At 40.0% G+C, this 21,265-nt stretch overlaps 1 protein-coding gene across 1 annotated transcript; it reads left to right on the plus strand.

The window, feature by feature from the left end:
• Positions 1-3,864: 3,864 nt before the first annotated feature.
• mgat1a (alpha-1,3-mannosyl-glycoprotein 2-beta-N-acetylglucosaminyltransferase a) lies at positions 3,865-19,526 on the plus strand. The gene is made up of 5 exons (XM_079562012.1): positions 3,865-4,121; positions 11,352-12,087; positions 14,076-14,246; positions 14,435-14,650; positions 18,618-19,526. The coding sequence occupies exons 2-5, from the start codon at positions 11,848-11,850 to the stop codon at positions 19,314-19,316; spliced, it is 1,326 nt and encodes a 441-aa protein (XP_079418138.1). The 5' UTR covers positions 3,865-4,121; positions 11,352-11,847; the 3' UTR covers positions 19,317-19,526.
• The last annotated feature ends 1,739 nt before the right edge of the window (positions 19,527-21,265 follow it).

Raw genomic sequence — 21,265 nt, forward strand, 5'->3', positions numbered from 1 at the left:
GCTGATACAGAGATTATTGCACATGTACTTTACAGTCTTATTGTACAGTCTGACAGCAGTGGGGATGAAGGCTTTGCGGTAGCGCTCCGTCCTGCACTGAGGGTGTCTCAGTCTGCCACTGAGAGAGCTGCTCAGCTCTTCTACAGTCCCGTGCAGTGGGTGGGAGGTGTTGTCCATGATGGAGGTGAGCTTGGCTAACACCCTCCCGTCCCTCTAATAAATGTGACGCTTTTCCATGTCAAAGGGGCTGGCTGTCACATTACTTCTCATAGCTGCACTAGGGGGCGCTGTGACATGATGTTGTTATTGAACGTCGAGTCCCATTCACACAAAAACACTGAAATGAGGAGAGGGTTGGGCCAATTTTCCAACTGTCTGATGTAGCTGAAGGTGTATAGTTTAAAACAAATCTTAGATCTCGCAAAAACGTTTAGATCAGGGGTGTTGAACTCATTTTGGGTCGCGGGCCGCATTTAATAGAGAACATTTTTCCAGTAAATGAATAATTATAAGCTGTGATATAGCTTATAATTATCATACTCTGGAATTTATGCTCTACAGGGCAGGGGCCAGATGTTTGACACCCCTGCTTAGGGCTGGGCGATCTGGACTAAAAGTCATATCCCAATATATTTAGGTTGAATATCGATATACGATATATATCCCGATATTTTTTTCCACAAAGTGAGAGCTGTGAAATGAAATGTTAAGTCTGGGGGTCCTCCTACAAAGATCATTTTTATTTTAATGATGCATTTTGGTGCATTTTAACAGACCAATGGGCTCATATTTTTCCCCCAGTGTCAACTCATTGAAAATGGCTCAGATCTTGTTTAGAATGGGTTTAGACTCAGATTAGTCCTGGTTTAGTCTTGGTTTAGTCCTGGTTTAGACCTAGTCGAGTCTCAGGTAAAAAGTCATCTGATAAAGCCTTACATGTGAGGGAGATTGCAAAGAGAGAGGGAACTCATTTGACTGCCCGCACTGAGCATGCATTTCTCTCCTTATGCCAAGGGGCCCTTGAACCTGCTGGGCCCCTGGAGGCTTTCGAGTTCCAAAATGATGCGTCAAAATATATTGTGAAAACCCCGCTGAACAAATCTTTGTTTCTATGTGTTTCTATCTTTGTTTCTATCTAATATGTCAACATAATAAAACCATGCATTTAAACCTGACTCTTTTTCCAAATTGAAAAATGAACTTTATGGATTACAAAATGTTCTTTTATGGCATAAAGGAACATTTTGCAATAATTCCTCATATTTACAGCATGTCAATAATCTATAGATTTTATTTATCTTTATATTATAAATATATTCATATTCTTACCATGGTGCGGTTTTGAGGCTGCCCCAGAGCTAGTTGTGGGACCTGCTGGGGGACAGGGCATTGGTAATGAGTGATCAGAAAGAGTCATATTTAGGTTTATTGAAAACGAGCTTTAGCCATAGGATCTGTAGGATCTGGCAACCCAAAGTGCAGGGCTCGTCTGATTCGATGTCAGTCTCAAGAACCAAAACAAAAAATGTGAACATAAGAAGCTTTTAAATCACGTTAAATGTTTGCAGTTGTATATAAATCAACATTACAATTGTTATGAGTAAAATCGGCTGGTGTGAGCATATGTGTGACATATATACAAACAATTCTACATACCCTGGCTGGCTTTAACCTCTTACCCCGCCTGAACCGAGGACAAGCTTCTTGATTGGAGAGCAGCAGAGAAAGGCCTCATTTGAAATCTAAGACCTACAAAAGTGATTGTAACTTTTTCGTCGCGTTGTTGCTGCGTTTTCTTCATGTTTTTGTGAAATTTTTGTCACTTTTTTAGTTGCTTTTTTGCTGCTCTTTTGCTGCATTTTTGTTGAATTTTCATCACGTTTTTGTTGCTCCTTTGCAACATTTTCGTCACAATTTTGTTTTGATTCTTTCTTTTAAGCTTTCGGTTGTGCTCGGTTCTGATGGGGGTTAAGAGTTTGATTGTTATCAGATTGTTTTGGAGTTGTCGGAAGTAACAGCTGAGCATACTCCTTAATGAATCATACAAACCACATTCATTTGCATTAAACTTTAGTGATGGGTTAATGATACCTCATCGTGTGTGTCACACACTGTCAAAATAGCGTCACACTGTATCACACTGTGCTGGTAGGCTCATAGGCGCCATCTGGTGGTGTAAAAGCATTGCAGCAGTGAGCCTGAAAAAAGCAAACTCAGCTCATTTATTCTCATTCAGAAATATGAAACAGGATTGAGCTGTTTAACAGCTGAGAGTGAGAATTTAGAAAGAGGAAAACTGCTCTGCTTTTTTAAAAATATTTGTCATATAGAACCATAAAACATATATTTGAGGTGAAACAACCCAGTAACTTCCTTTACTGCTGCCCCAACAGGCATCAAAACTCTAATGTCTACTTTTTCTCTGTACCTGCTTTCGCTACTTTTATTTTCTAGATACCAGTAGTACCTTAACTTTTTATTTTCAATACCATACTGATATTGTTCAACGGTACCCAGCCCTCGACTCTGGTAAACAAGTCTAACAATTGAAAGTCGCTTTTTTTTAAATATAAAACATGACATGTGGAACCAATAGCAAAATAAACCCCTCCCTTCGGCCATAATTGTATTAGCTGCTGATGAAGCCTTTTGAGGTGAGCGACGAAATGGCTACAACACTAAACAACCCAGTACAGATGACAGATTAAGAACTACAACGCAAAAACACATCCACATGTTTGTCTCTTCATGCCCTGTCATTTGAATAACATTTGAATAGAAAATTAGTTTCATTACATGTAAAACAAACACAGTGAGTTCTGACGTCAGTGGAGCTCAACCATCCTCTGTCTCGAAGTCCACCTTCACCAATTAAAGCTGCCATTTATATCTTTATTTATTAGCACAGTCATAACTGATCTTCCTGGGTCCACATAATGTACATTAACATTCACACGTCCATGATAAACAAAGGTAAGTTAAGTAAGGTAAGTTTTACAAGAGTCATTTCTACACAGTGTTAGTATTTTGTACAGTGTCTTGTTATTATGTTTAGTAGTGTGAAAACGAAAGAAGAAAAACAACAACAAACATGTTAAATTACTTAATAAAATGAGTGCACAACACATGACAAACATGACAGATGCAAATATGTTTTGTATCTTTTTTTTAAAAAGATACAAAACTGAGGCACCCAAAGAAAAAGTGCTGGTAAAAGGCCTTTATTGCAGCATGGCCATTAGATTAAAACATTGCCTAGGCGTTTCAGCCATATAGGCCTCAGTTTTGTATCTTTTTAAAGTCAATTGCTGATCCCTGCATTGAAGAGCACCAAAGTTAGATATTTGAAAAATACAAGGGTGCTCCTGCATGTTTTAGTATGTCTGAAATTTTATTTTATTATTAGGCCTACACAAAAGTATGCAAATCTACAGTGGTGTGTGTCTACCTGCTGTGTTTATCAAATCATTTTGTGTAAAGTTACATTTATATGACAGTGACTGTGAATGAAGCTCAACACCCATAGAGTGTAAAAAATAAGTAACACCTCACTTGAAAGTTAAACTTTGTTGTTGCTTTTTTTGTCGCTTTTTTGTCACTTTTTTCTTCGTCACATTTGTTGCAACTTTTTTTTGTCATGTTTTTTTATGCTTTTTTTTTCCAAGAAGCTTTTAGATTTGGGTAAAACCAAACTGAAGAAATGGTAAACTCCGATTTGTCCCAGAAATTCAACATGATTTTACACATAAAGCGCTAGTTCCACACGAAACTACAAATTTAGAGCAAACTTGTAAAAACATTAGCCTTGATTAGCCTTCCATTTGACAGCTGGGGGGCGGGACTTCCCCTCCCACATCCCGGAAGTTGTCGTGTTACTTTTTCGCCTCTCCTTCCCCGTGTCGTCTCCTCTTCCTCCCCTTCCTTCAGTCAGTCTGCTGTCGATACAAAACCCCAGAAAAAACTTCCCCTGAATCGACTTCTTCCTCCGGACACGTCTGCCGAGGCTCGGACTGGAGCTCGCTGCGTTTGAGGCGGCTGTCATCGTGAGGAAACGGCGAAGAAAAATGTCCGAAAAGCGAAGACTGTGAGGAGGAGAAGTGGTGCTCGCTGCTGCTGCTGCTGTCTGGGTAAGGGGGAGCTGGTTCGTCTGGTTTTCTTTCGTAATACTGGACACATGTTTGAACCTTCGCGTGTTTATCAGGTGAAATTAGCCCGTTTTCAAGTTGTATTTTGTCCGGTGAAAGTCTGATCCGAGCCGTTGCTGCCACAGGTGAGCGAAATATCGATCAACGGCTGAAGCGTGACTGACGGAGAAACGGCTGGCGCGAGCTCGTCGTATTATTTACCCCAATAACATTATCCACAAAATAAAGAAATCGCCTTGGTAATGATATGTATCCACTGTATGACTTTATCCCGTTCCCCCCGGCTTATATCGTGTTGGATCGGCCACAGCCCAGGATCAAACGCGACCTTTGGGACATTTGAGGATAGGGCAACAAACTTTACACACAGCCATGTAAACACCACGTTAATGATTTAAGATGTGATAAAATTAAGTGTATAAGAGAGGTAGGTATTATTTATGGTTGATCAAGCAATTACAACTCTTCAGATTCTTAAAACTTCAATCAGTGTGTATACTATAAAAATAAAGGGCTGCTAAAGATGAAGTTTTAACTCACAATTAATCGTAATAAACTATATGATTATTCGTCATACATGTTTTGGCCTAGCACACTCCTGCTGAGCTGAAACAACTAATTAATTATCAACATCTAATCCAGTATTGAATGAGTTGAGAACAATTTTTCAAAAAGAGCAAAAGTTACACAAAAACGTTGTTAAAACAAAATTAGCTAAAAACTACTTTTTTCACCCGTTTTAAACTTGGGTATGTAGAGTGTTTTGTCCATTGTACATTTCATACATATATTATCTGTCTGTGACCATTTTCCAGTCAGAAAGCAGAATTGGCTCCACTTTTGTTGCCAGAGAGTTGAGTTAAACCAGCTTGGAAATAAAAGAACAGCAGAGTAAAACGAGGCGAATGGGGTTTGGAAACCGAAAGAAGACTACGACTTCTACAAAGGTACTTCAATTTCATTTATGGACCATTTTATTGCATTGTTGTTACTACTTTAATCACTACCAGGGTCATCAAGTCTTTTAAGTAGATAATATTATCTGTCTGTGATAATTTTCCAATCAGAAAGCTGAATTGGCTCCACTTTTGTTGCCAGAGAGATCAGTTAAAACCAGCTTGGAAATAAAAGGACTCTCGTGTATCGTATCGTAAACCATGTATCGATGCCCAACTCAGTTACAGTAAAGAAACAACTAGGGCTGGACAATGTGGCAAAAAAAAAAAATCTTTGGGAACACTTTCCTACACTACCTTGAAACATTGTACCTGACTAAATTTAGTACAATGTAATGAGCTTTGTAACAATGTGTAATAAATTGTACCTATGGGTTAGATGCACTATGAAATAATATATATTTGTATGTTGTAGGTACATAATGTAACAAGACATAATTCTAACTCTAACTAAAAAAGTTGGTGTTCGTCTGATATTCTTTTAAAATGCCTCTGCCATTTGGACTTTTCTAAACGTTATACTAAATAATATACATTTTCTACTACTTACTACTACTTAAATTATCGGATGATTGATTTAGAATTTATAACTTTTGGAAACTCTCATTCAATTAATTTAGGGCAGTGATTCTGTACTAGTATGGCATTGGGACCCAACGTCACCCTGGAATTAGAATCTGCGACCCACATAAGATTTGAATTTGTCATGTAATGTAAATAACCATATTTTCCACACAAATTATTGTCGAATTTAAAAAACAACGAAAGAGCTAAAATCACAATAAAACCCCCCCAGATAATTTCTACTTAAAAGACTTGATGACCCCGGTAGTAGTAGTGATGAAAGGAGTTACAAAAAAGGACAACATTGTAATAAAATGATCCATAAATTAAATTGAAGTACCTTTGCAGAAGTCGTAGTCTTTCTGTTTCCAAACCGCATTCATCTAACTCTGCTGTTCTTTGTGCTCGTGTGGTTTTTCTTACAGTCACATGTTTTGCCGGTAGCACATTGAAAGCTCATAGAATCGAAGTATTCATTGCTGTTGGCTAGAAATAATGTCTGGAATTTGGCTCGGTCTGATGGTTTGTCCTCGAGGTGAAACTCAAGATCCCTAAAGTGAACAGACAAGTAAAACTAAATGTCCTCAAGTCTCCATTAGTGCTGAAATAACTAAATAATAATAATACTAGCATCTGCACAGACTCCGAAACACATCATCATGAGCTGAGAGAAGCGTTTTTATTACAGAAAGTACATTTAGGATTTTTATTATAAAGTGGACATATGCATAATAGGCTCTATGCACGCGAAGGACACAAGACTCTGTCCTTCCTCTTACTATTTTCCCAATAAAGATTAGCAATGCCCTGACTTCTGCACAAATCAACAAATAGTTCCAGAAAACATCCCGGACTGAAAGATACTGATAAGAAGTCACTGGCCATGTGATAAAAACAGTACGTTGGATATAAACACTGGAAGCAGGAAACTACTTTTTATCTTGGAGCTAACGGCTAGTATCAAAAAAACACCACAAAAATGAAACAACTAAAAAGTATTGATACTAAAGCCAGAACGATTCTTTTTGGAGCAGCTCGTTCAAAATGTTGGCACTATTTTCATCTTTATTTAGTGTTGGGTTTAGCTTCAAGACAAAAAACAACACGATGAGCAGGAAGTTTCCTCCAGTGAAATCTTTGCTCCTGTGTTTCCGTGACTGTCCACCAGTATCTCACTGCCTGCCATCTAATTTTGAGCTATTTGATTTTTTGGACAACGCGCTGGCTGCTAACTCAGAATGAAAACTGGAGAGAAGTTGTCTTGGATTTAGCGTGCCGGTTTATTTGACATAGGCATATGGTGAGACATTCTGCATAGGTTGTAAAGGTGTGCTATTGGTCCAGAGCCAGGACAGAGTATTTCTACAAACAGACTGTGTATAAGACCATACGATCAGAGTGGTGTAGCAGGTCAAAGTAGTCTTAAATTGTTGAGATACACGAGACGTCATGGACAAGGACATCTCCATAGATTACATGACTGGTTATCTAGAAGGAACAAATGAATATAAGTCACTGTGTGTAGCGGTCAAATGTCCATTAAACATCATGATGAGAGGCAGCTAATGGTCCAGATTTCTATAACATTGGGAAGTAACGGAGGCAGGAAGAGCAGTGCCTCCTGAGGATCCACTTGGAGTCATGTGATGCTCGCGTGCTTATAGCCCATTGAGGCTCTAGAAAATGTCTTTGGAGCTGACATAGCGCAGAGATTCTCAAATTATTTTTTTCCCAAGTACCAGTTCATAAATTCAAGCCTAAATCAGGACTGAACCAGCCCTTATGTGGTTCGAAAATAGATATTGGATTAATGTCCAAACTGGGTGAATATCGGAAAAAAGCCTTGAAACATTACATTACTAAAGCAAAGGAAAATGATCTCTGAGTAGAATCTAAAATTGCAGATGACATTATGCTCCTACTGACGTGGGGAAAACAAGCTTTGTGTTTCTACAAACCACAAGCGAGCGACTCCTTTATAACACAGATAAAGATTGTAGTGTTTCCTCTGAAGAAGAAAACCCCCCAAAATGAGCCATATCAAAACTGTGAGAAGTGAAACGGTAGTCCTGGAATGTTTTTGACAGAAGCCATTTTTAAAGCTTAAAAAAGTTGTTTTGTTTTGTAACATAATATGCTATCAAATGTTTAATGTCTCTTTATTTGATGAGTGAAAAAAAAAAAAACACCCCCCCCAAATAATACAATTAACATTATTATTTGCAACCCTAGTCTTCAGAGGGTTGTGGTATAAAAGCTGATCTTGATTTATTTTCACATAGTAAAAAAATAGCATGATTGCATCTGGTTTCACTAATATGATGAAAGGTTACTGAAAACCCTCGAGGGGATTAACAGGCGGTAACCTCCGTAAGTTCATAGTTGTACAAAAACGTTCTGATAAGCATGTGTGTTTTTTGCATTTGTTAACTACAGTCTTCTCGTGTTATGTTTGAAATGTGAACTCAATCTTGAATGCTGCTTTTGTTGGTGACATAGATCACTAACATATAGTGACGTGCGCATGACGCTAGCGCTGATGTTGACTCCCCGTTAAATGATAACCACAATGGCAAAACCAGTTTGTGGTTAAGCAAATGCATCTGCACAGTTCCTTATTCACTATTAATGAGCCCGGATGTCTGCACTCGTCTACAATGCTGAGAAGTGGGACTCTCTCTGATTGTCGTGTTTTAGAGTGGGTTGCTTTGAAATACTTTTATCAGGTTAAAATGACAGAAGTGAAACCGGCTCCAGCTCGCATGTGTCAGAGGAAAGGGGGGATTTACATGAGGCAGAAGTGAGGCCACATAGATTTGCATCGCAGAATTAGTCAAATGACATATGAAAACGCTAAGCTTTTTCGCTCCGCAGGAACCCTTTGCTGTTCCTGGTGCTGTTTCAGTAAAGCCCCCTCCTTTGAGATGCTTTGGGTCAAGTCCTTTCCAGTCAGACCTGGAACGTCTTGGTGGCATTGTTACTAGGGCTGGGACAAAATATCGCAAAATATCGTACTACTTTTTGCTGCAACACTAAGTATTGATACTGTATCAAATATCACAATACTTTCAATACTTGTGTTTGGAGACATTTTTATACTGCACTCCATTGTTTTCCAGTAACATCACTTTGTTACATTTTGTGTGCACTTTTAACACTTATTAACAACAAATGTCAAATGGCATTTGGTTTAAACATTTTGGACACATTACACATTTTAAAGTAAACATATAACTTATCATACTCGCTGTATCGCAGTCAGATCGGCCCGAGTATCGTGACACGTATCGGATCATGACAAAAGTATTATCATCCCAGCCCTAGTGGTTATAGCAAGAGATGCATGTAACGCAAGTACATCATCATCATTGAATCATTGAATTTGCACAATGTCTTAACATTTTTCTTTAAAACCCATGACCTGCACACTTATTTGATGTGATAAGATGGGTCTGTAAAATTGCAAAATGGGGAGCGATTGGAGCCACTCCTTGTTTGCAAGATGACAAGATGAGGAGAGGCAGAAAAAGATTTTGAAAGTAAATGATCAAGTTCCCTCCCCGTCCCCTCGTGATCAAACCTGACCGGCTGGGTCCCAGGAAAGCTCGTCTCATTGGTCAAAGTGATGGCACTTTGCAGAGATCAGCAAACGGAGGGACTTTAGAAAAAACATTGTTTTTATTATATTATTACTTATGTTACGCCAAATTGCAGGCCTAGTTGGTCAATTATATGTAATCTATTTAATTAGTAAAAAATATCAGCTTACAGATGATCACTTTAAAGCCGGTTAGTCATTTTTAAATAAATACATCAGAAACCTCATCCAACCTGTGCAGAGACCGATAGCAACGTTGCACTGGAGCTCAGTATTTGGGGAAGTAGACTGGAGCAGGGCTTGGCTGGTTGGTGAGAAGCTGTGCATCTATAATAAAGTCAAAGAAATCTCATATAAAATCCTACATAACGTATACCCTGCTAAAAAAAAAAAACACTTGAAAGATTCAAACTCGACATAGATTATAAATGCAACTTCTGTCAAACTGAAGAAGAAACCATCATCCACCTGTTTTATCACTGCACATACAGTCACAACCTATGGTTACACGTACAACAACTTATCCAGAACAAAACTGGCCATGTGATCAGCCTCCAGGAGAGTGACGACATGTTTTATTTTGATAATTCAAATATTCCCAAAGACCTTTCCCTTCTGATTCTCATTCAGATTATCATCCAGCTGTCCAAATATCATATTCATAAAACTAAGTGGGCACAAACAAAGCCAAATGGACATCATTTTATAAACAAACTCAATCACTATCTTAAAACAATAAAGACTGTGGCTAATCAAAAAGCCATCGAAGCCCATAACGCATTCTGTAAATACCACATGTTAACACAGTAAATGCTACCTTTATATCATCCTGTATCATAATGTATTGTTTCAAAATCCCCCTTTTCTGTCTTGATCTATTCTGTATGACTCTATTACTTTATTTTCTGTATTTCCTTCTTTTCTTTTTTATGTTCATTTTGTTTTGGTTCAACGTCTCCCTCCTGGCCTTAAAAATGTGAATATGCTTATATGTATACATGTACTTTGACAGCATTCTTATTTTGCAATCACATCTGTTAAAAAAAAAGTGCCTTTTAGCGTTGTACATCATGAACAGAAGCCATAAAACATTGTGAATCCTTTTTAGTCTGTAAAATCTCAACATCTGATAAGTGCACGCAGTATTTCTAGCTCAATTATGAATTTCCCACAGTAAAAAGTGCAATGTGGAGCTTTCGGACACATTCTACAAAGTTTGTTTTGCTCGCAGTAGTTTCAGGGGCTTCAATCTTTGCAGCCCAGTTGTTTCTCGGTAAGATATTGATATTGAGAGTGTGGAGTGAAACCGGCTGCACCTGTTTTAGGAACAGTTTGTATAAGCCCTAAATATCCCTAGTCAGTCATGCGAGGACACAGAGAGAATGATGCTCAAAGTATACTCCAGAAGAACCAAAAAATAATAAAAAATAAAACAATAAACAAGTGGAGACAGTGTGATCGAAGTCTACAGGAAAGACCTATTGGCCACTCAAGGCTACTGCAGGCTTTCTACTGTTTTCTTTAAATGTTGTAAATATCAAATTAGGGAAAAAGAAAGTAAATAATAATTATATAACATATAAGTAGAGGTGTGAGCATCAAGATTTCCATGCTATGACTTCTATATTGGATAAAATGTAAAGTAGATGTACTAGTTTTCAAGCCTGAAAAGATATGTGGTACTATTCTGAGTGAAGACAGTCAGTCACCCATCATGTTTTTGCTTCATGCCTGGACTGGAGTTACAATTTTGTGGGTCCAAGTCACCCTCAAGTCCACAATCTTTCCGAGTCACTTATTTTCTTTAAAATGACCCGTCCTGCCACTGATGTTTAATGCACAAACGTGAGCACAGGGGAGTGGGGGCTTCCCTGGCTCTCTGGAACTTTCCCTATGAACTTAACAGTGAAAACGCCTGTAAAGCTTGTACATGTTCGTGGATACATTTACCGAACTGGAGAAAATGTGCTCGGTTAAGGCCGTGGTTAAGAGGATAAATTTATTGTACAAATCACAGGGTTTTTTTTTTTTACTTTTTGCCACCAAATGTCTAATTTCCCATGTTTTTCTCTTTTTCCTCTTTTCCAGACTCGATGCGATTGTCATTTTAAGGAGTGTCTATCCTCCATCCAAAATGCTCCCCGCCTTCTTCAGTCTCCTCCCACATCCGCATTGCCTTCCCAAATAACCGGATTCTCCCTTTGACACTCGCCTACAGTATCATGTTTCTATGACAAATAACAGACCGGCCCTCCCATATCCCGTTCCTATTTTCAACAAAGTAATATAGTTTCCACTCACTTATACACCTATGTAGAATTACTCTGTTCGACTTTGAAGCACTTTGCAAATAAACGCAGTAGAGTTCCACCAACTTGTTCATTGGAAGTGCAGCTAAAAACACTTTATAAAAGTATAAAAGACAATTGGAGCTCTTTTCTTTTCAAGATATAGCCTTGTAGTGTCAATCAGGCGTTTAAATGTGTCAAAATGTATCCAAAAAGTGAAATTTGGTGCTGATTCCAAAACTAAATGCCTATAATACCCTCCCAATTGGAAAGCCTGAGTGACTCCTCTCTGTGCAATGTTCCGGAAACGTTCGGTGATCCTTTTCGGGACCTTCCTGTTCGTCTCGTGGAACGCGGTCTTGGTCCTGCTGCTCTGGAACCGGGACACCGCTCCGCAGGTCGAGAACCCGGGCCGAGAGCTGGAAGTGATGCCCGCGGGCGACGTGGTCCAAGACGTGCTGAAGATGGCGGACGCCTTTGAGGCCGAGCTGGAGCGGCAGAAGAACATCCTGCTGGAGATCAAGAACCAAAAACTGGTAGATATGACAAGTATTTGGTGTAGTTTTGAGTTCAGCTGACAGCAATGTCATTCGGACTTTACCTTTTCTCAGGATTAATTACATATCACTGTTGGGAAAAGCCCTGTTCACAATCTTCACATTTGTGCCTCTTGTGGAGTAATCTGTGCTTGATGCGACCTACAGTACCGGTAAAAAGTTTGCAAACACTTTTCATGTATTGGCTTTAATGTATTTTCATCACTATTTACATTGTATTATTCTCATTGAAGACATTAAACTATGAATGATCACAGGGGATTTAGCAGGAAACAAATAAAAGGATGAAATAATATGTGTTATATTTTAAATTATTAAAAATTGCCACTCTTTATTCTTGCCATTTTCTCATTGAGCTTCATAAAGTCGTCCCTGAAAGCTCGGCATTTATATTTGCAATCACAGAATGTGAACAAAAACGGATCTTGTTGCATTGCCTTGACCCAAATTTTCATTGAGCCATGGAAAATAGAAGTAGAATCTAAATGAGTGCAATTTATTTTGGAGGTGACCCCCCCTGTTTAACTTTGCAACTTCTCAAAGTTGTACACGGGCATGAAATGTGCATATAATTAATTTGCTTGAACAATTCGGGTGTGCAAGAGGGATTGGGACAGCTAGAAATGAGTTGGGGCCAAAACTAAACATTTCATTTTTTTGACATGAATAATCTGGTTGAAGTCAAAGCCATTTCTGGTGACAACATCATGAAGCTCATTGAGAAAATGTCAAAAGTGTCACGAAGCAGAAAGCGAAACTTATCACTTAATAAGCACATGGTTTGTTTGTTTTTTAGTTATTGTAAAAACACAACCATTTTGTTTTGTATTGCAGAGGCACATTTTATTATAAAGCAGCTTTCAAAGCATTGCCAATTTTATTTTGAGATTAGAAACACTGTCTAATGATGAACATTTAGGCTATTTTATTTTATTAGGCTTTAATTAGGCTTATTACTTTTTTTAATTTGTACTTGCACCGCGATGCACCGAACTGTGGGTCCTGCACCGTGAACTGAACCGTTACACCCCAAGTAATCAAGAATAATGTGGCTATTTTGAAGAATCTATTTCAACTTCATCTGTTTAAAAGATCATTTCAAATGTGTTCAGTGAGAATCTACAATGAAAATAGTCTTGAAATAAAAGAAAAAGCAATACATAAAAAAACATGTTTCCAAACTTTTTACCGGTTCTGTAAATTTGTACAGTTTTTGTTTAACGGAAACAGACTAAAGCCTTTATGATTTTCACATATAGAAATGACTAAAATCTGACAAAGACTAAAAAAGCACTTTTGTCCTAAAGACTAAACTAATACGAGTGCTGCCAAAATCAACTGTTTATTATCAAGGCCAATTATGCTGCTATATTTTTCCTCCCACGCTGCAATAGGCTCTGTGTGTTTTATACTTTTATTAGTATGCATGCTGTGTAGGCATCAAAACAAGGATTATTCACTTTCTGGAATTAAGTCAGAGTTTCGAACAGTACACTTCGTGCTGTTTTATGGGATGGAACGAAACCTGTGTGAGTATTGTCAAGTGGTGACATGTTTTGTTGACGGCAAAGTCGTTGCATCAGGTGTGGTGCTGTGGGAAACGGCTTAATTCAGTTTTACATTGGATTTTACTCTCGGCTCAAGAGATCTGTTGGGTTCTGGGATGATCAGTGCTTTCAGCTTTTTTATTGATGTTCATGCCCAAAATAGGTCACTATTTTTTTGCTTAAAATGATCAGAAATGGCCTTTACGTAGCAATGTGATACTTGGATTTTTGTCCTCGGTGAAACATAAAGCTCTTTCTGTTATGATTCATAAACATAGACAAGAAAGACCTTTTAAAACAAACCTCTGCTCAGGCAAAGATTTGTCACACCCAAATCTTCCCTTTACAGCCAAACATGCCACTACAAGAGATAAAGGCTTTTGTGGACCTGTTGTCACGTTTGTTCTCTTTCCTCCTCAGCAGCAGCTGTTCCCGCGCAGAACATCTAACCTCAGCGGCGCCGCCCCCTCAGCTCCGGCTGTGATCCCGGTGCTGGTCATGGCCTGTAACCGCGTCACTGTGCGCCGCTGCCTGGACAAACTACTGCAGTACCGGCCTTCGGAGACGCTCTACCCCATCATCGTGTCACAGGTATTCGAAATCTTTGTGCTAGTTTAATTTTTATTATTATTTCCTCCAATGGATTCTTTGCTCCTGACGCGACTTGTCATCATTCATGTTCTCTAAAAAATTACCTCCCCCCCCAAAAAAATCAACAAATCAGCCAGGATATGTAAACTTTTGAGCACAACTGTAAAGGAAGTGTTTTTCTCTCTCAGGACTGTGGGCACCAGGACACCGCGGCCGTGATCCAGAGCTATGGAGACAAAGTGACTCACCTGAAGCAGCCAGACCTGCGCGACATCCCCGTCCGACCGGAGCATAAGAAGTTCCAGGGGTACTATAAGATCTCCAGACACTATCGCTGGGCTCTGAACCAGGTCTTCAGGACGCTGGGGCACTCGGCCGTGGTGATCGTGGAGGACGACCTGGAGGTGAGACCACAGCACTGATGTTTTACAAGTAATAGCTCTGTAAGAATAAGTGGTTATAAACACATTTTGTAGGTTTGGATAAATTTCAATAAAGAAAAGTTCTATGTATTCATTAATTTTAGATTCAATCAAATAAACAAAATATATTCGGGAAGGATTTGACTTGATTAAGGCCTAGTGGATTATCTGACCTTGATCTTTTTGCCATTATAAAGTTGCACCCTGGTGACCCCTTGTGGTGAAGGTCTGTAGTAACTTCAAAACAAAAAACTTTAGAATCAATACTATGACCACACTTTGAAACACAGCTGTAGTTTAACACAAACAAACGCACACATTTAACAGTAAAAAGTGTTTTGGGAGATTCAGTAAAAACTGCACAATAATATAATTGTACAAAGAGCAGTGGAGTTGCCTTCTGGTCAATTTATAACTTATCATTCCTGATGAAACCAAGAGTTAACACACCCTACAGATGGAAATTAGCATACATCTGGTAAATCTAAATCTTTTTAATGTAGCTGCTCACTGTCCTTTCAATAAACTAAACTAAACTAAAATGGTATGCTAGGCCTATGGGCTGTCAAGGTATTTCAAACCACAGCTAAATGCACTTCTTTCTTCAGGACTATTTTCACTTAGAAAACATTATATTTCTTCATACTTACTCGCTAATTCACTGAATGAATTGACAAATGATTCTTATTTTCCTTTTTTTGTGTATGTATTTTTGTTTTTGTAGTAATCGGCTTTAATCTATCAGCAAGTTAAAGGTGCACTGTGCAACTTTTTAAGTAAAAAACAAAACAAAAAACTTGGCCCCTAAGACACCTCATGATCAATTGTTTTTAGGGTTTCTAGTAGGGTTACAGTGCTGATTAAACCGTCTCCATGGTTCTGCATATATGCAATCCAGAAAACCTACCAGAAACCTGAAAATAGAATAATTAAAGCTTTTTTCAGGGCTCCAGGGCTGACTAACCAAGAAGTGGCTGCCCGCTAAACACCTCTCCAACATGGATATAATAATTAGAGATAGATGATTACCTATTCAGTCCCTTTCATAGTAATGGTCCCGAGTCGTCTGAGAAACTTACATGGCTTCTCAATCTCCTCCTACGACGCCTGTTCCTTAAAAGGGCAAAAAGGCGGGAAGCCACATGCTCGCGGGGTGGGCGGAACCTCCACAGAGCTCCAGATCTTGGGGCGCACTCACACTTGTCCATCCGAACCGCGCCCAAGCGCTGGAAGCCCCTTCTGCGTGGTTCGTTTGTGTAGTGTGAGTGCAATCAATCCGTGCCCGAGTCGGACTCGGTTCCGGACTTTGGCCCGCTTAGAGGAGGTGGGCCAGAGCGCGGCTCGGTTGCTCGTGTTTGCGCACACGCACGGATACAAGTGGCGGTTGTGGGGGCGGGTGCATTTGTCACACTAAACAGTGAGAAAAGGCTGTATTTATCAAACAGAGCAGCGGCTGCCTCGCTCTCGTCTCCCCGACCGCTCACGCCCAACCCCCTGGCCGCTTCACGCACGCCTCGGGCTGACTTTACGGGAGCGGCTGCGCTTCTCCCGCCCTCTCTGCTACTGTACCCGCCCGGTTTGGCCGCAGGCTTTAGTCGGACAGATAAAACCTGCGGGTGCTTTTATCGCTTGTGATTTTGGTGCGCGTTCGCGTTTCGTTCGTGTTCAGTGCTTTGTCGTAACGTAGAGCGTAGACTTCCAGGACACACCAACACCAGTGGCTGAAGCAGCAATGAATGACATAAACTGAGCGTCATATCTTCTGTTCTCGTAGCCTTTTTTGAAGGCTGTATATGACTCCAAAGAAAGGCTCAGAGCGGCAGGTGCTGCTCCACCCCCCGCCTCAGCTGAGCGGGACAGAGGGACGCGCACTTCTCTATTTCTCTGCTTTATTAAAATCGATTATTATATTCACCATAGCCCTTTTTGTTAAACTGTAGTAAAATGCAAAGAAAAGTGAGTGAAGAGATTTGACAGGGCTCAAAGTAGACATTATTTCATGCAGCTGTTTAGGTTTTTTTTTTCTTCCGCATTATGTTGCGCTGCTGCTGCTCACGTACACTTGTAAACAACTCCTCGTGTTCGGCCACGGCTCGGTTCGTTTGTGTAAGTGTGAGCGCGGGCCGTTCGGGGCATCCAGGCCTTTCCTCAAACGAGCTAGAGAGTGGCACGGTTCGGATGTCAAGTGTGAGTGCGCCCTTGATTAACAGTCAATGCACTGAAAAGGCTTCCACTTTTTCGGGCTGATATACAAAAACCATCGTGGTTAAAAATATTTCACAGCGTTGTCACATGATCATAGCATTTTTTTAGAAAAAGAAAGGCTCTTTGGAACCAGGCTTTTAAGCCGTTCTTGGGCCTCGATAATGCCATTTATAATTGGATTTTTAATTTTCTGACTTGTCGACCACAAAGGGTCAAAATCAATGGTTGTGTTTCTGATGAGCTGTTCGTTAGCACTGGTTCCCCGCAGGGGTGTATTTTGAGCCCCCTGCTGTTCACACTGTATACTCATGACCTTGTCGCATCTCATGATAAAAATGTGATCATCAAATATGCTGACGATACGACCATCATTGGGCTGATCAGTTCAAATGATGAGTCTCATTATCGTGAGGAGGTGGAGAATGTTGTTCAGTGGAGTAGAGAAAACAACCTACTTTTGAACACTGCAAAAACGTGTGAACTTGTTATTGATTTTTGTCACAATAGGAATCAGTTGCCTATTACTATCCAAGATTCTGATGTGCAGATTGTTGAGAAATGTAAATTCTTGGGTGTGACTCTTTCTCATGACTTGAACTGGAGCTCACATATGATGAACACTGCTAAGAAAGCGAGACAGCGCCTCTTCTTTTTACGCAGACTTCGAGAGTTTACCCAAAATACTAGGATTCTTCTGAACTTTTATTGTGTAATTGAGAGTGTCCTGACCAGTTGTATTACTGTGTGGTTTGGTAATCTCACTCTGAAAGAGAAGAAGGATTTGAACAAAGTGGTTCGCTCAGCCAGCAGGACCATTGGCTGCACTTTGCCGCTCCTGGAGGCCACATATAAAACTCGACTACTGAATCGAGCTTTAAAACTTGCAAATGATGCCTCAGGCCACCCTGCTAAGGCCTTTTTTGAGATGCTTCCTTCAGGGAGAAGGTATCGCTCCATCATATGTTCTACTGATCGACTTATGAACAGTTTCTTTCCTCAAGCTGTGATCACTTTAAACAAGGCACTTTAAACAGGCACTTCTATTATATTTATCGGTGTGGACTTTTATTGTACAATGTTTTGCCCTTAGGCTTTTAATGTGGCATTGTTTGTTTGTTCTGTTTTTTATATTGTGTCTTTTTACTTGTTTTACATATCGCACATTGAGCTCTTTGCACATTTTTTTCCAATGTGGTTTTTCAAACTGCAAATGGCCAATAAATGAATCTGAATCTGAATCTGAATCATCTGAATCTGAATCTGAAGTCCCATTAGAATCCTGTCTACCAAGTGTCTTTTGGAGTCGCCCCTGGCCACCAGGTGGTGCTATTACAGCACTGCAGCTCCCCGGCCTAAGGGCCATAGAGAAGAGTTTCTCACTCATTTCTGTCCATCCGTGTCTCCACCAGGTGGCCCCAAGTGTCTGTGGGGTAATGCTTCTCAGCTGCAAAATTCTGCACTGCATAACATATTGCCAAATTATCATTATCGCAGAATTAGGTGACACAATGTCCATATCGCAAGAAGTCATCATTTATCGCAAATTCACTGAGGTCTTGATCTGACTGAGATTTATACTTTTTTTTTTGCTAACAGGGTGTCGAACAAAAATGAATAGCTCAACATATCTGCACAAGCTCATTTTTAGTGCTGATTTGTATAATATAGTCTTGTTTTGAAACAGTTTGACAAAAAAAAACATGTACTTCCATTTCAAATGGTCATGCCCGTGTGTCTCCTACAGGTGGCCCCAGACTTCTTCGAGTACTTCCGCGCGCTGCACCCCCTGCTCCGCTCCGACCCCAGCCTGTGGTGCGTCTCCGCCTGGAACGACAATGGGCGTGATGGCTACGTGGACCCGGGGCAACCCAGCCTCCTCTACCGCACGGACTTCTTCCCCGGCCTGGGCTGGATGCTCCTAAAGGACCTGTGGGAGGAGCTTGAACCCAAGTGGCCCGCCTCCTTCTGGGACGACTGGATTCGGCAGCCGGAGCAGCGTAAAAAACGCGCCTGCATCCGCCCTGAAATCTCCCGGACCATAACCTTCGGGCGACAAGGAGTCAGCCTCGGACAGTTCTTCGACAAATACTTAAAATTCATAAAGCTCAACAGTGAATTTGTGCCTTTTACCAAACTGGACCTGAGTTACTTGAAAGAGGAGACGTACAAGCAGAACTTTGAAAAGAATGTGTACAACGCGCCCATTGTGACCTATGAAGATGTGAAGCAGGGCAAACTTAAAGGAGAGGGCCCGTTCCGGCTGCAGTACTCCAGCAAAGACGCCTTCAAAATAATGGCCAAAAACCTGGGCGTCATGGAGGACCTGAAGTCCGGCGTGCCCCGAGCTGGATACAGAGGCGTGGTCAGCTTCATCTACAGAGGACAGAGGGTTTACTTGGCGCCACCTGCTGGATGGACTCAGTATGATCCCACGTGGAGCTGAGAAGTGATTTTATTTTTTTTCAAAGCCTTCATAAAGTGAGCCAGGAAGAGCAGACCAAAGAAGGACTTGAATGTCTGAATGAAACGTTAGAGCCTTAGAATCGCAGAGTACAGTAATTACAGTGACAGGATTTAGTGTGTTTACAATGCTGTTCAGAAGCCCCGCCCACCCTGAAACCCACTCCGTTTCCCGAAGTAAAAGTACTGATCATAGCCTGAAAGAAAATATTAAAAACATTTAGAGTTTAAAATATATAACAAAATGTCTAACTTTATAACTTACGAGTTTATTAAGTTTCAGATAACTAAGTGTTGTGCAATATATCACAATACTTCTTTGCTGAGATACGTGTTTCATAACGGAAACTTTAAACAAGCGCCAGAAGAGTCCAGATCTTAATCCCATTGATAATCTTTGGGAGGTGCTGCAGTGGTCACACTCTCCCATCATCAATAAAAGATCTTGGTGACAAATGAATGTAACACTGGGATCTTTTGACATTGTAGAGGTTTATTGAAACAGTGCAACCAAATATTTGAGCGTCAGGCAATGTATCTTTCATTAAAGCTCTTCATTTGTTATTTTCAAAAGGTCTGTGGGTAAGATTAATGTGATTCTGGAACCAGAGCGGGTTTTAAGGTGAGCGGGCAGTGCTAAGCTCTATTCGGATCAGCAGTTCTAATATTCATCATATTTATAGTTTTGATGAAAAATACACATTCACTTTAATTGTGTAATTTCAGAATCCATTGAGTGCCTTTATTTCACATCAAGTCTCACATCCAGAGGTCTTCAGTCATCAGAAGTTTACTTACTTAGACTAAAATTTAACATTCAAAAAAAGCACATTAGAAATACTGATTAGCTGCCGGTATCGAGTACAAGTCCTTTACTATGGGGTGTGAAGTAAAAACAACAGCGAGGCCTTTAAAAAGATGCTAACCCCAAAAGCACATGGCTAATTATGTAAAATGAAATTGATTCTGCCAAAGTTCTTCTTACACTCTAAAGACAAATAAAAGCATCAAAGGTGTTACATGCCTACTTTAATTTTTTTGAGGGCCTCCACAGCCTGTATTTAAGCTGCTCTGGGCGATAGCATTAGCCACATGCTACCATTTGTGTGTGTGTACTTTACTCAAACAATACAGCTCGGCATACTTTTAAGTGGTGACGTCACAGCTCTACCTCCGGGTCCCGAGATGTGCGAGAAACTCCAAAAAACTCTAATACCACAATCAATATTTCTGAAACTCAACAGAGAGTTACTGAACATACTTATTTATCAGGACCATTAGCCAAAAATGCTGTACCTACTGCTATAAAAGTAATACTCACCAAAATCGGTACATCCGGGTTAGCGGAGATAAATGCTAACGGTGCAGCAGCTACGCTAACCCCGGAAGTCACACTTAAAAAAACTTATTGGTGAATTGATTTAGGTACTCGCAGATATTGATACCTGGAAAATCATCGGCATCGGAGCAACCTTAATAATAATAGTAACCATAATAGTGGCAGTCCCAACTCGAGTTTTTTGTTTGTTGGAGAGGCGCAGTGCCAAATTGTTAGTCATTTATACAAAAAATGTCTGTTTAAAGAAATGGGCACGTTCATAAAGACATGACTTTAAGTGCCTTTGCAGGAGGAAAGTATCCAACTTCTATTTAAATGTTAACTATTATTTTTTGAGGGGTTTGCCGCGTGAACCACATACACCTTGACATAGCAGCATTTTCATAGAACTATAGTCCTAAGACCATTGCACTACTGTCACCCCATTGAAATCTATAGTACAAACATGAATAATTGTATGAATGGTGGATAATGTAAAACAATGTAATTAGCGTTGATTTTATTGTAAATATCTCAGAGCAAGTAACAGGAATAATAATTATGAAGTATATATATATATTTTAAGCTGTCATTTCTGTACTTTGGGGCCAATG

This window comes from Gobius niger, assembly GCF_951799975.1.
Source record: "Gobius niger genome assembly, chromosome: 8".
Taxonomy (NCBI): Eukaryota; Metazoa; Chordata; class Actinopteri; order Gobiiformes; family Gobiidae; genus Gobius; species Gobius niger.

Excerpts from the sequence above, each read along its gene's own strand:
- mgat1a (XM_079562012.1), top strand. The coding sequence starts at position 11,848 with ATGTTCCGGAAACGTTCGGTGATCCTTTTCGGGACCTTCCTGTTCGTC. Across the intron at positions 12,088-14,075 it reads AGATCAAGAACCAAAAACTG|CAGCAGCTGTTCCCGCGCAG; the intron begins GTAGATATGACA and ends TTTCCTCCTCAG. Across the intron at positions 14,247-14,434 it reads ACCCCATCATCGTGTCACAG|GACTGTGGGCACCAGGACAC; the intron begins GTATTCGAAATC and ends TTTCTCTCTCAG.